Source organism: Aquarana catesbeiana, linkage group LG03 (genome assembly GCF_042186555.1).
Source record: "Aquarana catesbeiana isolate 2022-GZ linkage group LG03, ASM4218655v1, whole genome shotgun sequence".
Lineage (NCBI taxonomy): Eukaryota > Metazoa > Chordata > Amphibia > Anura > Ranidae > Aquarana > Aquarana catesbeiana.
Window position 1 is genome coordinate 130,180,282 of NC_133326.1, and position 16,565 is coordinate 130,196,846.

Below are 16,565 nucleotides of genomic sequence, written 5' to 3' on the forward strand. Positions count from 1 at the left end.
CTTGCCACTTAGCCTGCGTGTCCTCTCTCGGGTCTCCTGCACTGAACAGAAAGCGGGAGTCTTTTCATATTACCAATCCCCCACTTGTTAACATGATAAGTTGGGCAGGTCCCGCCCTCTGTCCATAAACATTAAACGGTCATGTAACAAATGTACCTTGGTGGATGCATAGCACCATGTTTGACTTCTGTCCAGGGCGAAGTTGCATTTTACTTAAAAAATGTTTAAAAATGTTTCAATGTGGGTATCAGGAAAAAAGCTATACTCTACACATCAGTGTTTGTAGCAGGTTCCTTCAAGCCACACATAATTTTAAAAGTTTTGATAATTTTTAGAATTTTTTGACAGATGACCCTGGAAATGTTAGTAGTAACGGAATAATTGTTATGCCCTGTACACGCGATCGGATTTTCCGACAACAAATGTTGGATGTGAGTTTGTTGGCGGAAAGTCCGACCGTGTGTATGCTTCATCGAACATTTGTTGTCGAACTTTCCACCAACAAATGTTGGCTAGCAGGTTCTCAAATTTTCCGCCAACAAATGTTTGTTGTCGGACTTTCCGATCGTGTGTACACAAGTCAGTCGGACAAAAGTCCACGCATGCTCGGAATCAAGTACGAGCCAGAGATATAACTAGCGTTCGCAATGGAGATATCACGTATGTCTTGTTAGTCACTGCGTTCGTAATTGTTGGCCAACATTTGTGTGATCGTGTGTATGCAAGAGAAGTTGGAGCCAACATCCTTCGAACAAAAATCCACGGTTTTGTTGTCGGAAAGTCTGATCATGTGTACAGGGCATTAGAGTTTGATTCAGTCAAACACAAAATTTGTATGTCTATTTTTCTTTACAGACTTGGTAATACGCTCCCGTTTTCTCTGTGTTGTGCTGATCAGCTGTCTCTATTTTCCTGTTGATATCAGTTTAGGAATACTCAGGGACATTATTTATCTAAGTACTGAAAGTAAGAACAGTTGATGTTATTGATAACATCAAATCAGAATCCTCATTATTATTATCCACACGGTACAGATAGAGTAAAAGGTGATTTTTATTGGTTGCTGCAGGCAACAAAATGTATTCTTTTTTCTCAAACACTTTTTGAAATAAGACCTATTCTCTTGTAAATAATATGAACGAAGTTAAGTTGCAAGGGGGCAAACATTATTTTTTGTAAGAAGGCATCAATAGAGGGTTCATATTCTCTGTAAAGTAAGGCATACAACTAGCATCTGCAGTTGTGCTTTTTCTTGAAAATGCTAGTAAGATTGTAGAATAGATCAATCCATACAGTGACTAAAAACATAGTCACAGTTTGTCCACCTTTTCTGTGTACTAATTTTAAAATGTGTTTGTTAAACTTTTCTAATGTGCTGCGTACATACCAAAGTGTGTTTAATACAAGCACCATTTATGTTCTTGATTTTTTTATTAAATAAAAAAAACAAAAAACTGAAAAAACATGATCTGTGTATTTCCAACATAACTACAACTTTCATTTTACTCTATTTTTTTATGCCATAAAAATGTTTTTTTTTTTTCATTGCCAGTACTACATTTTTCAGGCTGCTGAAAACTATAGGTGCATCTCAAAAATTAGAATATCATCAAAAAAATAATTTATTTCAGTAATTCAATTCAAAAAGTGAAGCTCATATATTTTATACAGTAGATTAATTACACACAGAGTGATATATAACGGGAACTGTGATGTAAAGGTGTACTCTGGCCATTGGCTTACGGCTAGTGAAAACCCAAAGTTCAGTATCTCAGAAAATTTGAATATTACATAAGACCAATAAAAAAGGATTTTTAATACAGAAATGTTGGCTTACTGAAAAGTATGTCCATGTACAGTGTAGTATGCAGTCAATACTTGGTTGGGGCTCCTTTTGCACGAATTACTGCATCAATGCGGTATGGCATGGAGGCGATCAGCCTGTGGCACTGCTGAGGTGTTATAGAAGCCCAGGTTGCTTTGATAGTGGCCTTCTGCTCATCAGCATTGTTGGGTCTGGTGTCTCTCATCTTCCTCTTGAAAATACCCCACAGATTCTGTATGGGGTTTAGGTCAGGGGAGTTTGCTGGCCAATCAAACAGGGATATCATGATCATTAAATTCAGTATTGGTACTTTTGGCAGTGTGGCCAGGTGCCAAGTCCTGAATGAATGAAATCCGCATTTCCATAAAGCTGGTCAGCAGAGGGAAGCATAAAGTGCTATAGAATTTCCTGGTAGAGGGCTGCGCTGACTTTGGACTTGATAAAACACAGTGGACCAACACCAGTAGATGACATGGCTCCCCAAATCAGCACTGACTGTGATAACTTCACACTGGACCTCATGCAACTTGGATTCTGTGCCTCTCCACTCTTAATCCAGACTCTGGGACTTTGATTTTCAAATGAAATGCAAAATTTACTTTCATCCGAAGCAGCAGTAGCAGTCCAGTCCTTTTTCTCCTTAGCCCAGGTAAGACGCTTCTGATGTCTCAGGTTCAGGATTGGCTTGACACAAGGAATGTGACAGTTGTAGCTCATGTCCTGGATATGTCTGTGTGTGGTGGCTCTTGAAGCACTGAAACCAGCCGTAGTCCACTGCTTGAGAATCTCCCCCAAATTCTTGAATGGCCTTTGCTTCACAATCCTATCAAGGCTGCGGTTAGCCTGTTGCTTGTGCACCTTTTTCTACCACACATTTTCCCTCCACTTAACTTTCCATTAATATGCTTGGATACAGAACTCTGTGAACAACCAGCTTCATTAGAAATTACCTTTTGTGACTTACCCTCCTTGTGGAGAGTGTCAGTGACTGTCTTCTGAACAACTGTCAAGTCGGCACCAGGATTTCAACTGTCAAGTCTTCACCATGATTGTGTAAACTACTGAAACAGACTGAGAACCCATGTAAGCGGAGTTTCAGCCTCAAAAAAGTTTTTTTTAAAAGTCAGCCGCTACAAATACTGTAGCAGCTGACTTTCAATAAGGGCACTTACCTGTCCAGGGAGCCTGCGATGTCGCCCCCCCCCCCCCCCGAGGCCGATTTGGCTGGGGTGCAGGCGCCGCCATTGCAACTAAGAGAAACTGGCAGTGGAGCCTTCAGGCTTTCCTACTGTACATGCACGAGTCACGTGACGCTTTCTGAATGGCCCCATCCTCCTCTGGGACACACACAGGTCCCAGAAGGCAGCGGGGGGAAGGAGGAGGGCTCGAGGCAGAAGAGGAAATTACGTACCTCGCCACGAGACTGGGACGGAAGTACACCTTTGTACTTCATAAAAAGTAAAAAAAAAAGAAAAAAAATATATCTAAAAACGACAGGTGGAGGGGGTGGTCTTTAGTTTAAGACCTAGTAGTAAAGTTGGGTGGAACTCCGCTTTAAAGGCTCAGGGAAACCTTACAGGTGTTTTGAGTTAATTAGCTGATTAGAGTGTAACACCGTGAGTCTTCAATATTCAACTTTTTCACAATATTCTAATTTTCTGAGATACTCAATTTTGGGGTTTCACTAGCTGTAAGCCATAATCATCAAAATTAAAAGAAAGGAATGCTTGAAATAAATAACTCTTAACTTTTTGATGATATTCAAACTTTTTTAAATGCACCTGTATATTCTAATGTTTTTGAAGACTGACCTTATGAGTCAATTGCAATGAGCGATTGATGGGTTTGCAATAAAAAAGAGGCAGCTCATTTTTTTTGTTTTTTTTTACTTTCTCAGTTATATATCCTATCTTTAACCGCTTGCCGAGCAGCCGCCGCAGTTACACTGCGGCAACATGGCTCGGCTGCGTGAATCGGTGTCATGTTATGCCGCTTTTATATTTGGTCGCCGGAGGCGCGCGCGCTCGCCCCCCGCTCGCCCATGGAGCCGATGTGAGTGCCCGGCGGTTGCGATCACTGCCGGGCTCCTGCGATCGGTTGGGGCACATGGAGAACCGAGATCTGTGTGTGTAAACACACAGATCCCAGTTCTCTGAGGGGAGAACAGTCTGTTCATACAGAGTATGAACAGCGATCTGTCATCTCCCCTACACAGTCCCCTCCCCCCTTCAGTTAGAACACAAAATAGGGAACACATTAAACCCTTGATCGCCCCCTAGTGGTTAACCCCTTCACTGCCAGTGACATTTTTACAGTAATCAATGCATTTTTATAGCACTGATCGCACTGTAAAACTGGCAATAGTCCCAAAAATGTGTCAAAATTGTCCGATGTGTCCGTCATAGTCCCGATAAAAATTGCAGATCGCCACCATTACTAGTAAAAAAAATAAAAATAAATAAAAATGCCATAAAACTATCCCCTATTTTGTAGACGCTATAACTTTTGCACAAAGCAATCAATATACGCTTATTGCGATTTTTTTTACCAAAAATATATAGAAGAATACATATTGGCCTAAACTGAGGAAAAAAACGTTTTTTTATATATTTTTGGGGGATATTTATTATAGCAAAAAGTAAAATATATTGCGTTTTTTTCAAAATTGTCGCTTTTTTTTTGTTTATAGCACAAAAAATAAAAACTGCAGAGATGATCAAATACCACCAAAAGGAAGCTCTATTTGTGGGGAAAAAAAGGATGCCACAATGAATATAGATGAATTAATAGCCTGATTAAGCTGCCACTTTGAAAAAATCCAACAATAAAAATACATCTACCATAATAGCCTATACAGTATATAGTGACGCTAAAGTAATTAACATAAACTATAAACATAAGCAAATAAGTAAATAATTCAAACAGAAGAATATATAAATCCAAAAAAGTTCACAAAGTCCTCAAAAATCAAAATCAAAAATCAAATGTTTAATAATATGGTTGTCAACAAAGGATCCTGCTTGACACACTCATCCACCACACCACATGTAGATTGTGACACCGCTCCCCTATAGGTGTCAACTCACCTGATATTATTGCCTCACACTCTCATGTACGACAAATATGCGTCAACCCCTTAAGAGTTAAAGTTTTTCACCTCAATCTCCAATCCTTAGTGGTAATCTCACAGACAATCCACGTGTATAAAACAAAAAGTGCTCCAATAGTGCAGTAACATTTAACCAAATTTATTAAATATTATTAAAACCTTCAAACAATGCACTCACGTTATGTACATAGTACACACACATGTATTATAAATCTCATACAGCAGCATTAGAATGGCATAGTGCGGTCACAGCGGACCCAGCGTATGATAGGCAGTATATCACCCACACCAAAATCGTTTCTGCCTGAACGTCACATCCGGTCTTGGTTGCCGTACAGCCACATCCCACGTCCTTTCTGTTGACAACCATATTACTGAACATTTGATTTTCAATTTTTATTTTTGAGGACTTTATGAACTTTTTTGGATTCATACATTTTTTTCTGTTTGAATTATTCACGTATTCACTGGGTGATGTTTATAGTTTATGTTAATTACTTTATCACTATATACTGTATAGGCTATCACGGTAGATATATTTTTATATATCCTATCTTGTTCAGAAAAAATCTGCTCTTTTGATTAGTGCCAGAAGGAGGCAGCTTTGAGCATTAGTTCCCATGTTCCTCAACAGATCAGGCTAGAATGTTGGATGGAAGAATAAGACATCTCCAAAATGTACAAATTCACCTTGCTTTATAGAAGAGATATTTTTGTATGCTAACAGTGCTGAATCGTATATGAAACATGGATCAAAATTTAGAAAAAGTCTTTAAACTCAAGTTAAAAAAAAAAGATGTTTTTTTTTGTTTGCCAAAAGTTGGTAAAACTGGAGCTGCCTCCGTATTACTGTGAGTCCTTCAATTGCTCGCACTCATAAGTTCACTTTTGAAAAAGCCCTTCAATTCTCACAAACGAATCATCATTTCTTCTCACTTATGTCATTCACACGTACCAGATCATCTTTGGTGCTGGTCCCTGCTGTGTTTAGTTGGCGGTGGCTTTATGCCACCCAGCCCTGACTTTTTTAATTGCACACATACAGTAGATTCTTAAGCTTTATTTTATTTTTAAAAGATTCCTTTCTGCATCTAGTGGAATTATCAAATTTTTGTGGTTGTGTCTGTTAATAAGAGTTTTGTTGGCATACTCAGAGACCAGTGAAAACATTGAGGCACACTATCAATATTCATGAGTCATGTAATACATTTTTTTCCTGAAATATATTGCTTACACATTGTTGGTGAATAATGCATTTTATTTACTGCATTTATAATATCTTAGCCACAAGTTTCTTGTTTGACCCTTTAACTTTAGATTTGATAAGATATGTACAAAAAAAGATTGAACTGAGTTACTAATTGTTTCTCTTTTACAGTGCTGAGTATCGGTGAAGGCGGATTTTGGGAGGGTTCGGTGAAGGGACGGAGTGGTTGGTTTCCAGCAGATTGTGTGGAAGAAGTGCAAATGAGGCAGCCAGATCCAAGACAAGGTACGAGACTAGCTAATAAAGACTTGCAGGCAAAGATCGTGTGCACATTTAGTGCTAGTTCACACCAGACGCAGTTCTGTTCAGTTCCGTGCGCTTTTTTTTGCACTAAAAATGCATGCACAGTGTTTTCCATGTATTCCAATGGCTCTAGTTCGCACCATGCAGTCAGTTTCCGGTGCAGAAACTGACCAAAAACTGACTGCATAGTGTGAACTAGAGCCATTGGAATACATGGAAAACACTGTGCATGCATTTTGTGCAGAAAAAAAGCGCACAGAACTGAACGGAACTGCGTCTGGTTTGAACTAGCACTTAGGTTACGCTGTACACGGCAGGGTTTTTTTTTCAGCATCTACTTTCAAGGACAATTTTATGTTCAGTATGAGTAACTTTTTTAGATATTTATTACAGGTACAGTGTCTTGAAAAAGTATTCATACCCCTAGAAATTTTCCACATTTTCTCATGTTACAACCAAAAATGTAAATGTATTTTATTGCCATTTTATGTGATAGACCAACACAAAGCGGCACATAAGTGTGAAGTGGAAGGAAAATGATAAATGGTTTTAATTTTTTTTACAAATAAATATGTGAAAAGTGTGGCATGCATTTGTATTCAGCCCCGAGTCAATACTTTGTAGAACCACCTTTCGCTGCAATTACAGCTGCAAGTCTTGTTGGGGATGTTTCTACCAGCTTTGCACATCTAGAGAGTGACATTTTGCCCATTCTTTTTGCAAAATAACTCAAGCTCTGTCTTATCAGATGGAGAGCGTCTGTGAACAGCAATTTTCAAGTCTTGCCACAAATTCTCAATTGGATTTACGTCTGGACTTTGACTGGGCCATTCTAACACATGAATAGGCTATAAACCATTCCATTGTAGCTCTGGCTGTATGTCTAGGGTCGTTGTCCTACTGGAAGGTGAACCTCCGCCCCAAGTCTTTTGCAGAATCTAATGCAGCATACACACAGGTGGAATTTCCAACCGGACTGGTCCGACTGACTTTCCGACGGACTTTTGACAGACTTCCGACTGACTTTTTTTACGAAGAGACTTGCCTACACACGACCGGACTTTCTGGCGGACCTAGTTCCCGACGGAGTTATGGCGGACTTTCCAAATGAACGGACTTGCCCACACACGAACAAGTCCGTTCATTTTGAACGTGACTCGGGTACGACGGGACTAGAAAAGGAAGTCAATCTCGCTGCTTTTATCGGCGAGATTGACACCTTGCGAGCCCCGTCGCGGGGCATGCCAGGCCCTTAGGTCTGGTATGGATTTTAAGGGGAACCCCCTACGCTGAAAAAACGGCATGGGGATCCCCCCAAAATCCATACCAGACCCCTATCCGAGCATGCAGCCCAGCCGGTCAGAAAAGGGGGTGGGGACCAGCGAATGCCCCTCCTCCTGACCCGTACCAGGCCGCATGCTCTCAACATGGGGGTGTGGGTGCTTTGGGGGAGGGGGGCGCCCTGCGGCCCCCCCACCCCAAAGCACCTTGTCCCCATGTTGATGAGGACAAGGACCTCTTCCCGACAACCCTGGCCGTTGGTTGTCGGGGTCTACGGGCGGATGGCTTATCGGAATCCGGGAGCCCTCTTTAATAAAGGGGCCCCCAGATCCCGGCCCCCCACCCTATGTGAATGAGTATGGGGTACATCGTACCCCTACCCATTAACCTAGGGAAAAAAGTGTCAATAAAAAAAACACACTACACAGGTTTTTAAAGTAATTTATTAGACAGCTCCGGGGATCTTCTTCCGACTTCGGGGGTCTTCTTCTGACTTCACCGCTGTCTCCGGCCTCTTCTCCAGGTGTCCGGTTCCTCTCCCGCTCTCCGGCCTCTTCTCCCGGTGTTCGACCTCTTGTCCCGGTGTCCGGTTCTTCTGCCGGCTCCTCCTCTATTTTCTGCCGCTCTTTTGCTAGCGGTGGCCCAGACTTCTGCATCGTCTTCTTCCCTCTTTCCTTCTTCCAATGTTGACATGACGCTCTCTCCCGCTGTAATGCTGTGTGAGCGGTGCACGTTGACTTATATAGGCAGTGACCCCGCCTATTAAAATCCATACCAGACCTAAGGGACATCGTCGCCTCCCCCTCGCGCTCGCTGCAATAGGAAATTTTTTTTTCCTATTGCAGCGAGCGCGAGATGCAGTACCCTGCCCTTGCGTCGTACCTGGTCCGTCGGACCAGCATACAGACGAACGGGCTTTCCGTTAGGAACTGAGTCCGGCGGAGTTACGACGTAAAGATTTGCTGTAGGTTTCAATCTAAAGTCCTCCGGATTTCCGACCGAAACGGTACGTCGGAAGTCCAATGCAGACCACACACGGTCGGATTGTCCGCCGGATTCGGTCCGTCGGACCAGTCCGTTCGGAAAGTCCGCCCGTGTGTATACGGCATAACAGGTTTTCTTCTAAGATTGCCCTGTATTTGGCTCCATCCATCTTCCCATCAACTCTGACCAGCTTCCCTATCCCTGCTGATGAAAAGCATGCTGCCACCACCACCATGTTTCACGGTGGGGATGGTGTGTTCAGGGTGATGTGCAGTGTTAGTTTTCCACCGTACAGAGCGTTTTGCTTTTAGACCAAAAAGTTCAATTTTGGTCTCATCTGACCAGAGCACCTTCTTCTCCATGTTTGCTGTGTCCCTCACATGGCTTCTCACAACCTGCAAATGGGAATTCTTATGGCTTTCTTTCAACAATGACTTTCTTCTTGCCACTCTTCCATTAAGGCCAGATTTGTGGAGTTCATAACTAATAGTTGTCCTGTGGACAGATTCTCCCACCTGAGCTATGGATCCCTGCAGCTCCTCCAGAGTTACCATGGGCCTCTTGGATGGTTCCCTGGTTAATGCTCTGCTTGCCTGGACTGTCAGTTTAGGTGGAGGGCCATGTCTTGGTAGGTTTGCAGTTGTGCCATTTTGGGATGATGGATTGAACAGTGCTCTGTGAGATGTTCAAAGCTTGGAATATTTTTTTATAGCCTAACCCTGCTTTAAACTTCTCCACAACGTTATCCCTGAGCTGTTTGGTGTGTTCCTTGGCCTTCACGATGCTGTTTGTTCACTAAGGTTCTCTAACAAAGCTCTGAGGGCTTCACAGAACAGCTGTATTTATACTGAGATTAAATTACACAAAGGTTAACTCTATTTACTAATTAGGTGACTTCTGAATGCAATTGGTTTCACTAGATTTTAGTTAGGGGTATCAGATAGGGATGGGCGAACGGTACGGCCTGAGTGTAAATTCTGGCCGAACTTTCGTTGTTCGGATGTTTGGAGAACAAACGGGTCATTTGAACCGTTTGTTCACCCCCTGAACCGAACACAATGCATTGTGCGTTACTGCCAGTTTAACGCCATATAGTTCTGTGTGCATTACTGCCAGTTTAACGCCATATAGATTTGTGAGTTACTGCCAGGCCAGTTTAACGCCATATAGTTTTGTGCGTTACTGCAAGTTTAACGCCATTTACTTCTGTGTGCGTTACTGCCAGTTTAAGGCCATTTACTTCTGTGTGAGTTACTGCAAGTTTAACGCCTTATAGTTTGTGCGTTACTGCCAGTTAACGCCATATAGTTCTGTGTGCGTTACTGCCAGTTTAACGCCATGTAGTTTTGTGTGCGTTACTGCCAGTTTAACGCCATATAGTTTTGTGCATTACTGCAAGTTTAACGCCATTTACCATTGTGTGCATTATGCCGCGTACACACGAGCGGACTTTTCGACTGGACTGGTCCGACGGACTTTCGGCGGACTTCTGATGGACTTTCCGAACAAACGGACTTGCCTACACAGGATCACACCAAAGTCAGACGGATTCGTAAATAAGGAAGTTGATAGCCAGTAGCCAATAGCTGCCGTAGCGTTGGTTTTCGTCCGTCGGACTAGCATACAGACGAGCAGACTTTTCAACTGGACTCGAGTTCGTCGGAAAGATTTAAAACATGTTCCAAATCTAAAGTCCGTCAGATTTTCGACCGAAAAAGTCCGCTGCAGGTCCGATGAAGCCCACGCACAGTCTAATTGTCCGCCGAACTTGGTCCGTCGGACCAGTCCGGTCGAAAAGTCTGCTCGTGTGTACACGGCATTACTGACAGTTAAACGCCATTTAATTCTGTGTGCGTTACTGCAAGTTTAACGCCATATAGTTTTGTGCGTTACTGCCAGTTTAACGTCATATAGTTCTGTGTGCGTTACTGCCAGTTTAACACCATATAGTTCTGTGTGCGTTACTGCCAGTTTAACGCCATATAGTTTTGTATGCATTACTGCTATTTTAACAGCATATACTTTTGTGCATTACTGCCAGTTTAACGCCATATAGTTTTGTGCGTCACTGACTGTTTAACGCCATATAGTTCTGTTTGCATTACTGCCAGTTTAACGCCATATAGTTTTGTGTGTGTTACTGCCAGTTTAATGCCATATAGTTCTGTGTGCGTTACTGCCAGTTTAACGCCATATAGTTCTGTGTGCGTTACTGCCAGTTTAACGCCATATAGTTTTGTGTGCGTTACTGCCAGTTTAACGCCATATAGTTTAACGCCATATCGTTTTCTGCATTATTGCAAGTTTAACGCCATTTACTTCTGTGTGCGTTACTGCCAGTTCAACACCATTTACTTCTTTGTGCGTTACTGCACATTTAACTCCATATAGTTTTGTGCGTTACTGCAAGTCTAACGCCATTCACTTCTGTGTGCGTTACTGCAAGTTTAACACCATATAGTTCTGTGTGTCACTTGTATATTGCAGTATATTATAGTGTATTCATGGAGTGTGTCTGTGTAGCGTGAGTACTGAAATTAAAGTGCACCAAATACCACTTTACATTGATTAAAGTGCATCTAGGTACAGCTTTCCACTTCTTCTTTATATTTGCTTTTAAGCACTGCCCCCTCACTCCCAATAATGTCTGGGAGGACAACAAAGAGAGGCAGATGTTCCCTTGGCACTGTAAGGGGGCCAGCAACAAATGTGTCCACAGGCAAAGGTGGACGTGGTAGTCATTCCTCAGGCAGGACATCCAGCCACAGCATGCAGAGGAGGTGGTGGACTGGCTTACTAAGCCTTCCTCATCCTCCTCATCCTCTGTCACACAAGCAGAGACAAATTTGCATTCCCCTGCAGTTGCCAGAGTGGATAAACCTGCCTCCTTGTCCACATCTATTCCTGCTATAGTCCCAACATCAGCCATGGAGGAGTCAGCTGAGTTATTTGACCACAGAATCAGCCACTTGCTCCTTGATGATGCCCAGCCATTACTGGATTCAGATGTTGGTTCTGAGGTCGAGGTTGACAAGAACATGAGCCTAGAGAGAGGGGAGAACACTGGCAGACAAATTGGCATTCATGTTCCCTCAGCCTCAGCGTATTGCCAAGTTGTCTCCAGTGTTAATAATGAGGATGGAGATGATGATGATGATGAGGTCACTGATGCGATTTGGATGCCAGATAGAGCAGAGGAGGAAACTGAAGGTGAGGTGGCACAACCCCAAAGCGGCCAACATCAAGAAAGAGTAGAGAGCAGCCACCCTATTCCATCACATTCTGTAGCTGTTATCTCCCGGCCCACACCCCAAAGCTTAGCTGTCTGGGCCTTTTTCAGCACATCTGCAGCAGATCACACTATTGCTATTTGCAAACTGTGTCTCAGGCCCATCAAACGTGGTAAAAACACCAGCCATTTGGGTACCACATGCTTAACAAGGCATTTAACGTCCAACCACTCAGCCCATTGGCAAGAGCACCTAAAAGCCTCACAAAAGGGGCACAAATCTGTCCCTCCTCCTCCTCCTTACCCACTTCAGTCTGCCCCTGCTAGACCATGCTATGCCCCTGCTCTGCCCCTGCTATTAACTCTCAGCAGCCTCCACTGACAGGGATGATGGTATAGCACAAGGTGTTCCAGGTCCTAGGAGCACATCTGTCAGCAGCACACCACCAGCTGTAGACTATAGCCCACAAATGTCTCTGCACCATCTGCTGCAGCAGTAAGAAAATACAGTCCCTGTCACCCACATGCCCAATGTCTAAATACAATCTTGTCAAAGCTGTTGGCTCTCCAACTTCTGCCTTTCAGCCTGGTGGATTCTGCCCCCTTCCATGAATTCGCACAGTGTGCTGTACCACAATGTCAGGTTCCCAATCGCTACTACTTTTCACGCAAGGCCGTTCTATCTCTCTACCATCACATGGAAGGAAATGTTCTGGTATGGTTGGCCAAGGCAGTCAGCCGTAAAATCCACCTTACTGCTGACACGTGGTCCAGCAAGCATGGGCCGGGACAATATATTTTGTTTACAGCACACTGGGTAACGCTGCTTGCAACACGAAAGGATGCAGGGCTAGGTGCTGCAGCTTGCTCTGCCCCCACATCTCCATACAGCTGGTGGTGATGATACCAGGCCTGTGAGCTCTACCCCCTTCTCCTCTGCCACCTCCATCCCCTCCTCTGCAGAATTGTCCTATAAACATCAGGTACCCCCTAAGCAATCAGAGGGCTAGTCCATGAGTCAGGCTAAAAGGTGCCATGCAGTGCTTCAGCTGGTGTGTTTAGGGGACAGGAACCACACCAGAACAGAGATTCTTGCAGCTCTGTAGGGACAGGCCCATAGGTGGGTCACACCATGCCAGCTGGAGCCAGGAATAGTGGTGAGCGATAATGGCTCAAACCTCCTGTCCGCCCTTAGACAGGCAAAGTTGACACATGTGCTATGCCTGGTGGTGCAGCATTTCCTAAATATGTACCCAGGGTTGCAAGATGTGCTAAAGCTGGCCAGAAGAGTCTGTAGCCATTTCAGGTGGTCATACACAGCCAGTGCTCAGTTGGCTGAAATTCAGCGGGAATTCCACCTGCCTGTAAAACTGCCTGATTTGTGACATGCACACCAGGTGGATCTCAACTTTGGCAATGCTGCAGGGGCTATACATGCAGAAGAGGGTCGTCAATGAGTACCTGTGCGAGTATGGCACAACGACAGGCTCAGGCCACCTCAACATTTTCCCCCATGCCAATGGCTGATCATTAAGGATGCATGCACTGTATTGTCACCATTTGAGGAGGCCACAAGGATAGTGAGCCGTGACAGTGGCACAATCCCTGTTGTGTTCCTGCTGGAGCAGACTCTGCGTGGCATTATGGACAGGGCACTGGAGGCAGAGCAGAAGGAGGAAGAGGAAGACCTCCTTTCCTCTCAAGGCCCACTTTATCCAGACTCCATCATTCCTATGTCACAGAACACACAGGAGGAGCGAGGGGAGGAGGATGAGGAGGAGGATTCTGGCACTTTCATAGGCTTCGAAGAAGAGGAAGACATGCATCAATCTGTAAGTGATGGCTTTCCAACCCCAGGACCCTTGGCAGCAGTATGTGGCTGGGAGGAGGAAGTTCCAGATGCTGTCATCCTGAATGACCCCGAGGAATCTGCTTCTCAAGCCTCGGCAAATTTGAGGCGCATGGGCAACCTCATGCTTCAAAGCCTGCGAAAGGACCCAAGAATACGTGGCATACAGGAAAAGGATGATTACTGGTTGGCAACCCTCCTTGACCACTGTTATAAGGGGAAGGTCTCAGAACTCATCCCGTCCCCACAGAGAGTGCAGAAGATAACATCTCTTGAGGACACGTTAAAGAGGCTTTTATTGAGCGTTTTTCCTGACTCCAGTAGGTTACAGTGTCATGCAAAACGTAGTTTTGAGTCTTCTGTTGGTCAAAAGAGGAGCGTTGGAGAAGGCGTCCGCCTAAGTGAGATATTTTGGAATTTTTTTAGTCCTCACCACCCAGGGCTGTCAGCTTCCACATCCCATCGGCAGTGTCTACATCACATGGTGGACAATTACCTTGGGGCCAAAACAGAGATGGAGACGATCCACTGACTTACTGGGTCATGAGAATAGACCACTGGCCAGAACTTGCCCAGTATGCTATTGAGTTGTTGAGCTGCCCTGCATCCAGAGTGCTTTCAGAATGGCCATTCAGTGCCGCAGGAAGTTTCGTTACTGATCATAGAACGCGTCTGTCCACAGACTCCGTGGAGCGTTTGACTTTTATAAAAATGAATCAGTCCTGGATTACCAGCTATGAAGCCCCTGATGTTGATGTCACTGGTTAAGTCTTTTTGGGATGTGGAATCTCTGCAGGACTTTGAGGCTGCCTAGCTTTGAGGGTGTTCAAACATTTCATTTGGAAGAATGTTTTTGGCATAGGTTTCATGGGCACAATTAACACCCAAAGACCAATTTTTCAGCACCTGTTTGACAGATGAATATCACTGCAATTTTTTTTGCCTTCATCAAGAGCACCTCTATAGGTTTACGGGGCCCCCGACACCCAGAGAGTAATTTTTCTGCACCTGTTTGACAGGTGCATATTATTGCAATTTTTAAAAGCAAGGCCAATTGTTGCTTTTATCAAGGGTACCTCTATAGGGTTGTGGTGGGAAGGCGCCACTAACACCCAAAGACCAATTTTTACTCGGCCGTTACTTCTATTCAAAGTCAAAGTGACACCAGAATGTATTCAAAAAATCTCTAATCTTGTTCCCAGTGCACTACATTGTGGCCTCATCATACACACTGGCTCCCCAGCTGTTGCTGAGCAAAATAAAGGCAGCTTGCAGGGGAAATGTCATTTTTTGGGGCTTTTTAAATGCAATTATTGCTGCAGCAGATTCTAGACATGGTACAGCAGATCTGCCACTTTACAGGTAGACTAAGGGGACCCCCCCCCCCTATAACTATAATGGAAGGAATTTTTCATTTTTATGTTTTCACTTTAAAAATAAAAAAAATCACTGCTCATTTTAATATTAAGTTTTGTCACAAAAATTTTTTTTATTGATACATGTCCCCCAGGGCAGGACCTGGACCCCTATAACCATTGTATGCCCAATTACTTGCATATAAGCCATCAAAATGGGACAATTTTTGCCGTTCGGGTCACTCTGACTTTAATGGGGTTCGTTATTCGGGGTCTGAACTTTCGCAGCGTTCGAAAGTTCTGGTGCGAACCGAACAGGGGTCCATTCGGCCCATCCCTAGTATCAGAGTAGAGGGGGCTGAATACAAATGCACGCCACATTTTTCAGATTTTTATTTGTAAAAAAATTTGACCGTTTATCATTTTTCTTCCTCTTCATTATGTGCCACTTTGTTTTGGTCTATCACATAAAATAACAAAAAAAATACATTTACGCTTTTGGTTGTAATATGACAAAATGTGGATAATTTCAAGGGGTATGAATACTTTTTAAAGGCACTGTATATAGTACAGTTAATGTGTACAGTGCTTTACATATATATTTTTACATTCGCATCAGCTGGCAGTGCTGATCGGTGTGTTCTGATGGTGGGGAAGTTTTGCCACTATCAGAACACAATAGCTCAGTGGGAGTGATTTCCCCATCTACCTCGAATGTGTGGATGGGAAAATCAGGTCATTTTTTTTTTCATTTTGTTTAAAAAAAAAAAAAAATCATCTATGGGCTGCCTGACTCACATTCATGAACATACATGAACTGTGGTCAGTTTAGAAGGGGGCCACATAACTTACAAGCATGTCTGTGGAGTGTGGGAGGAAATCGGACTACCCAGAGGAAACAAGGAGAAGATGCAAACTCCATGCAGGTAATTTCAGGGTTGGGATTCAAACCAACAGCTCGACTGCTGCCAGGTAGAAGCACTAATGACTAAACTATGTTTCCTGCCATATTTAATAGAATATAAAAGAAAAAAAATGTTTGCTAAGAAAATCTAAGAAGCAGGATCCACGGGAAACAAATCAATGCCCACACAAAATCCGTCTTTTCAGTTTTTTTAAATCATAGCATAGCTTGTACATACAACAAATTAAGTAACTTTGGCCTTGCAAGAACAGCATGAGAGCCAACAGAAGTGAATTAAGCTCAGAGTATTGTAAGCTGTAGGATTAATCAGTTTAAGTGGACCTATCATTTAGTTTGCTTGATTCACCTCTGTTGATAGATGCAGTTTAAGAAGAACTTGCTAGTAATTTTCTGAATAGTTTTGTTTAGTTCATATCACCTGAAATTAAATCTTCAAAAACTGTGCTTAGACATGCAGCAGTTGATTAATTAGCCAAATTTTCTTTTCTAATGCCGTGT

At 43.3% G+C, this 16,565-nt stretch overlaps 1 protein-coding gene across 4 annotated transcripts in view; it reads left to right on the top strand.

Annotated features, from left to right (window-relative positions):
- Positions 1-16,565, top strand: part of SHANK3 (SH3 and multiple ankyrin repeat domains 3) — a 605,848-nt gene that overhangs the window by 472,773 nt on the left and 116,510 nt on the right. For all 4 annotated transcript variants that reach the window (XM_073619226.1, XM_073619225.1, XM_073619228.1 and 1 more), the window contains exon 14: positions 6,313-6,426. In XM_073619226.1, coding sequence (XP_073475327.1) covers positions 6,313-6,426 — 114 coding nt within the window. The remainder of the gene's footprint in view (positions 1-6,312; positions 6,427-16,565) is intronic.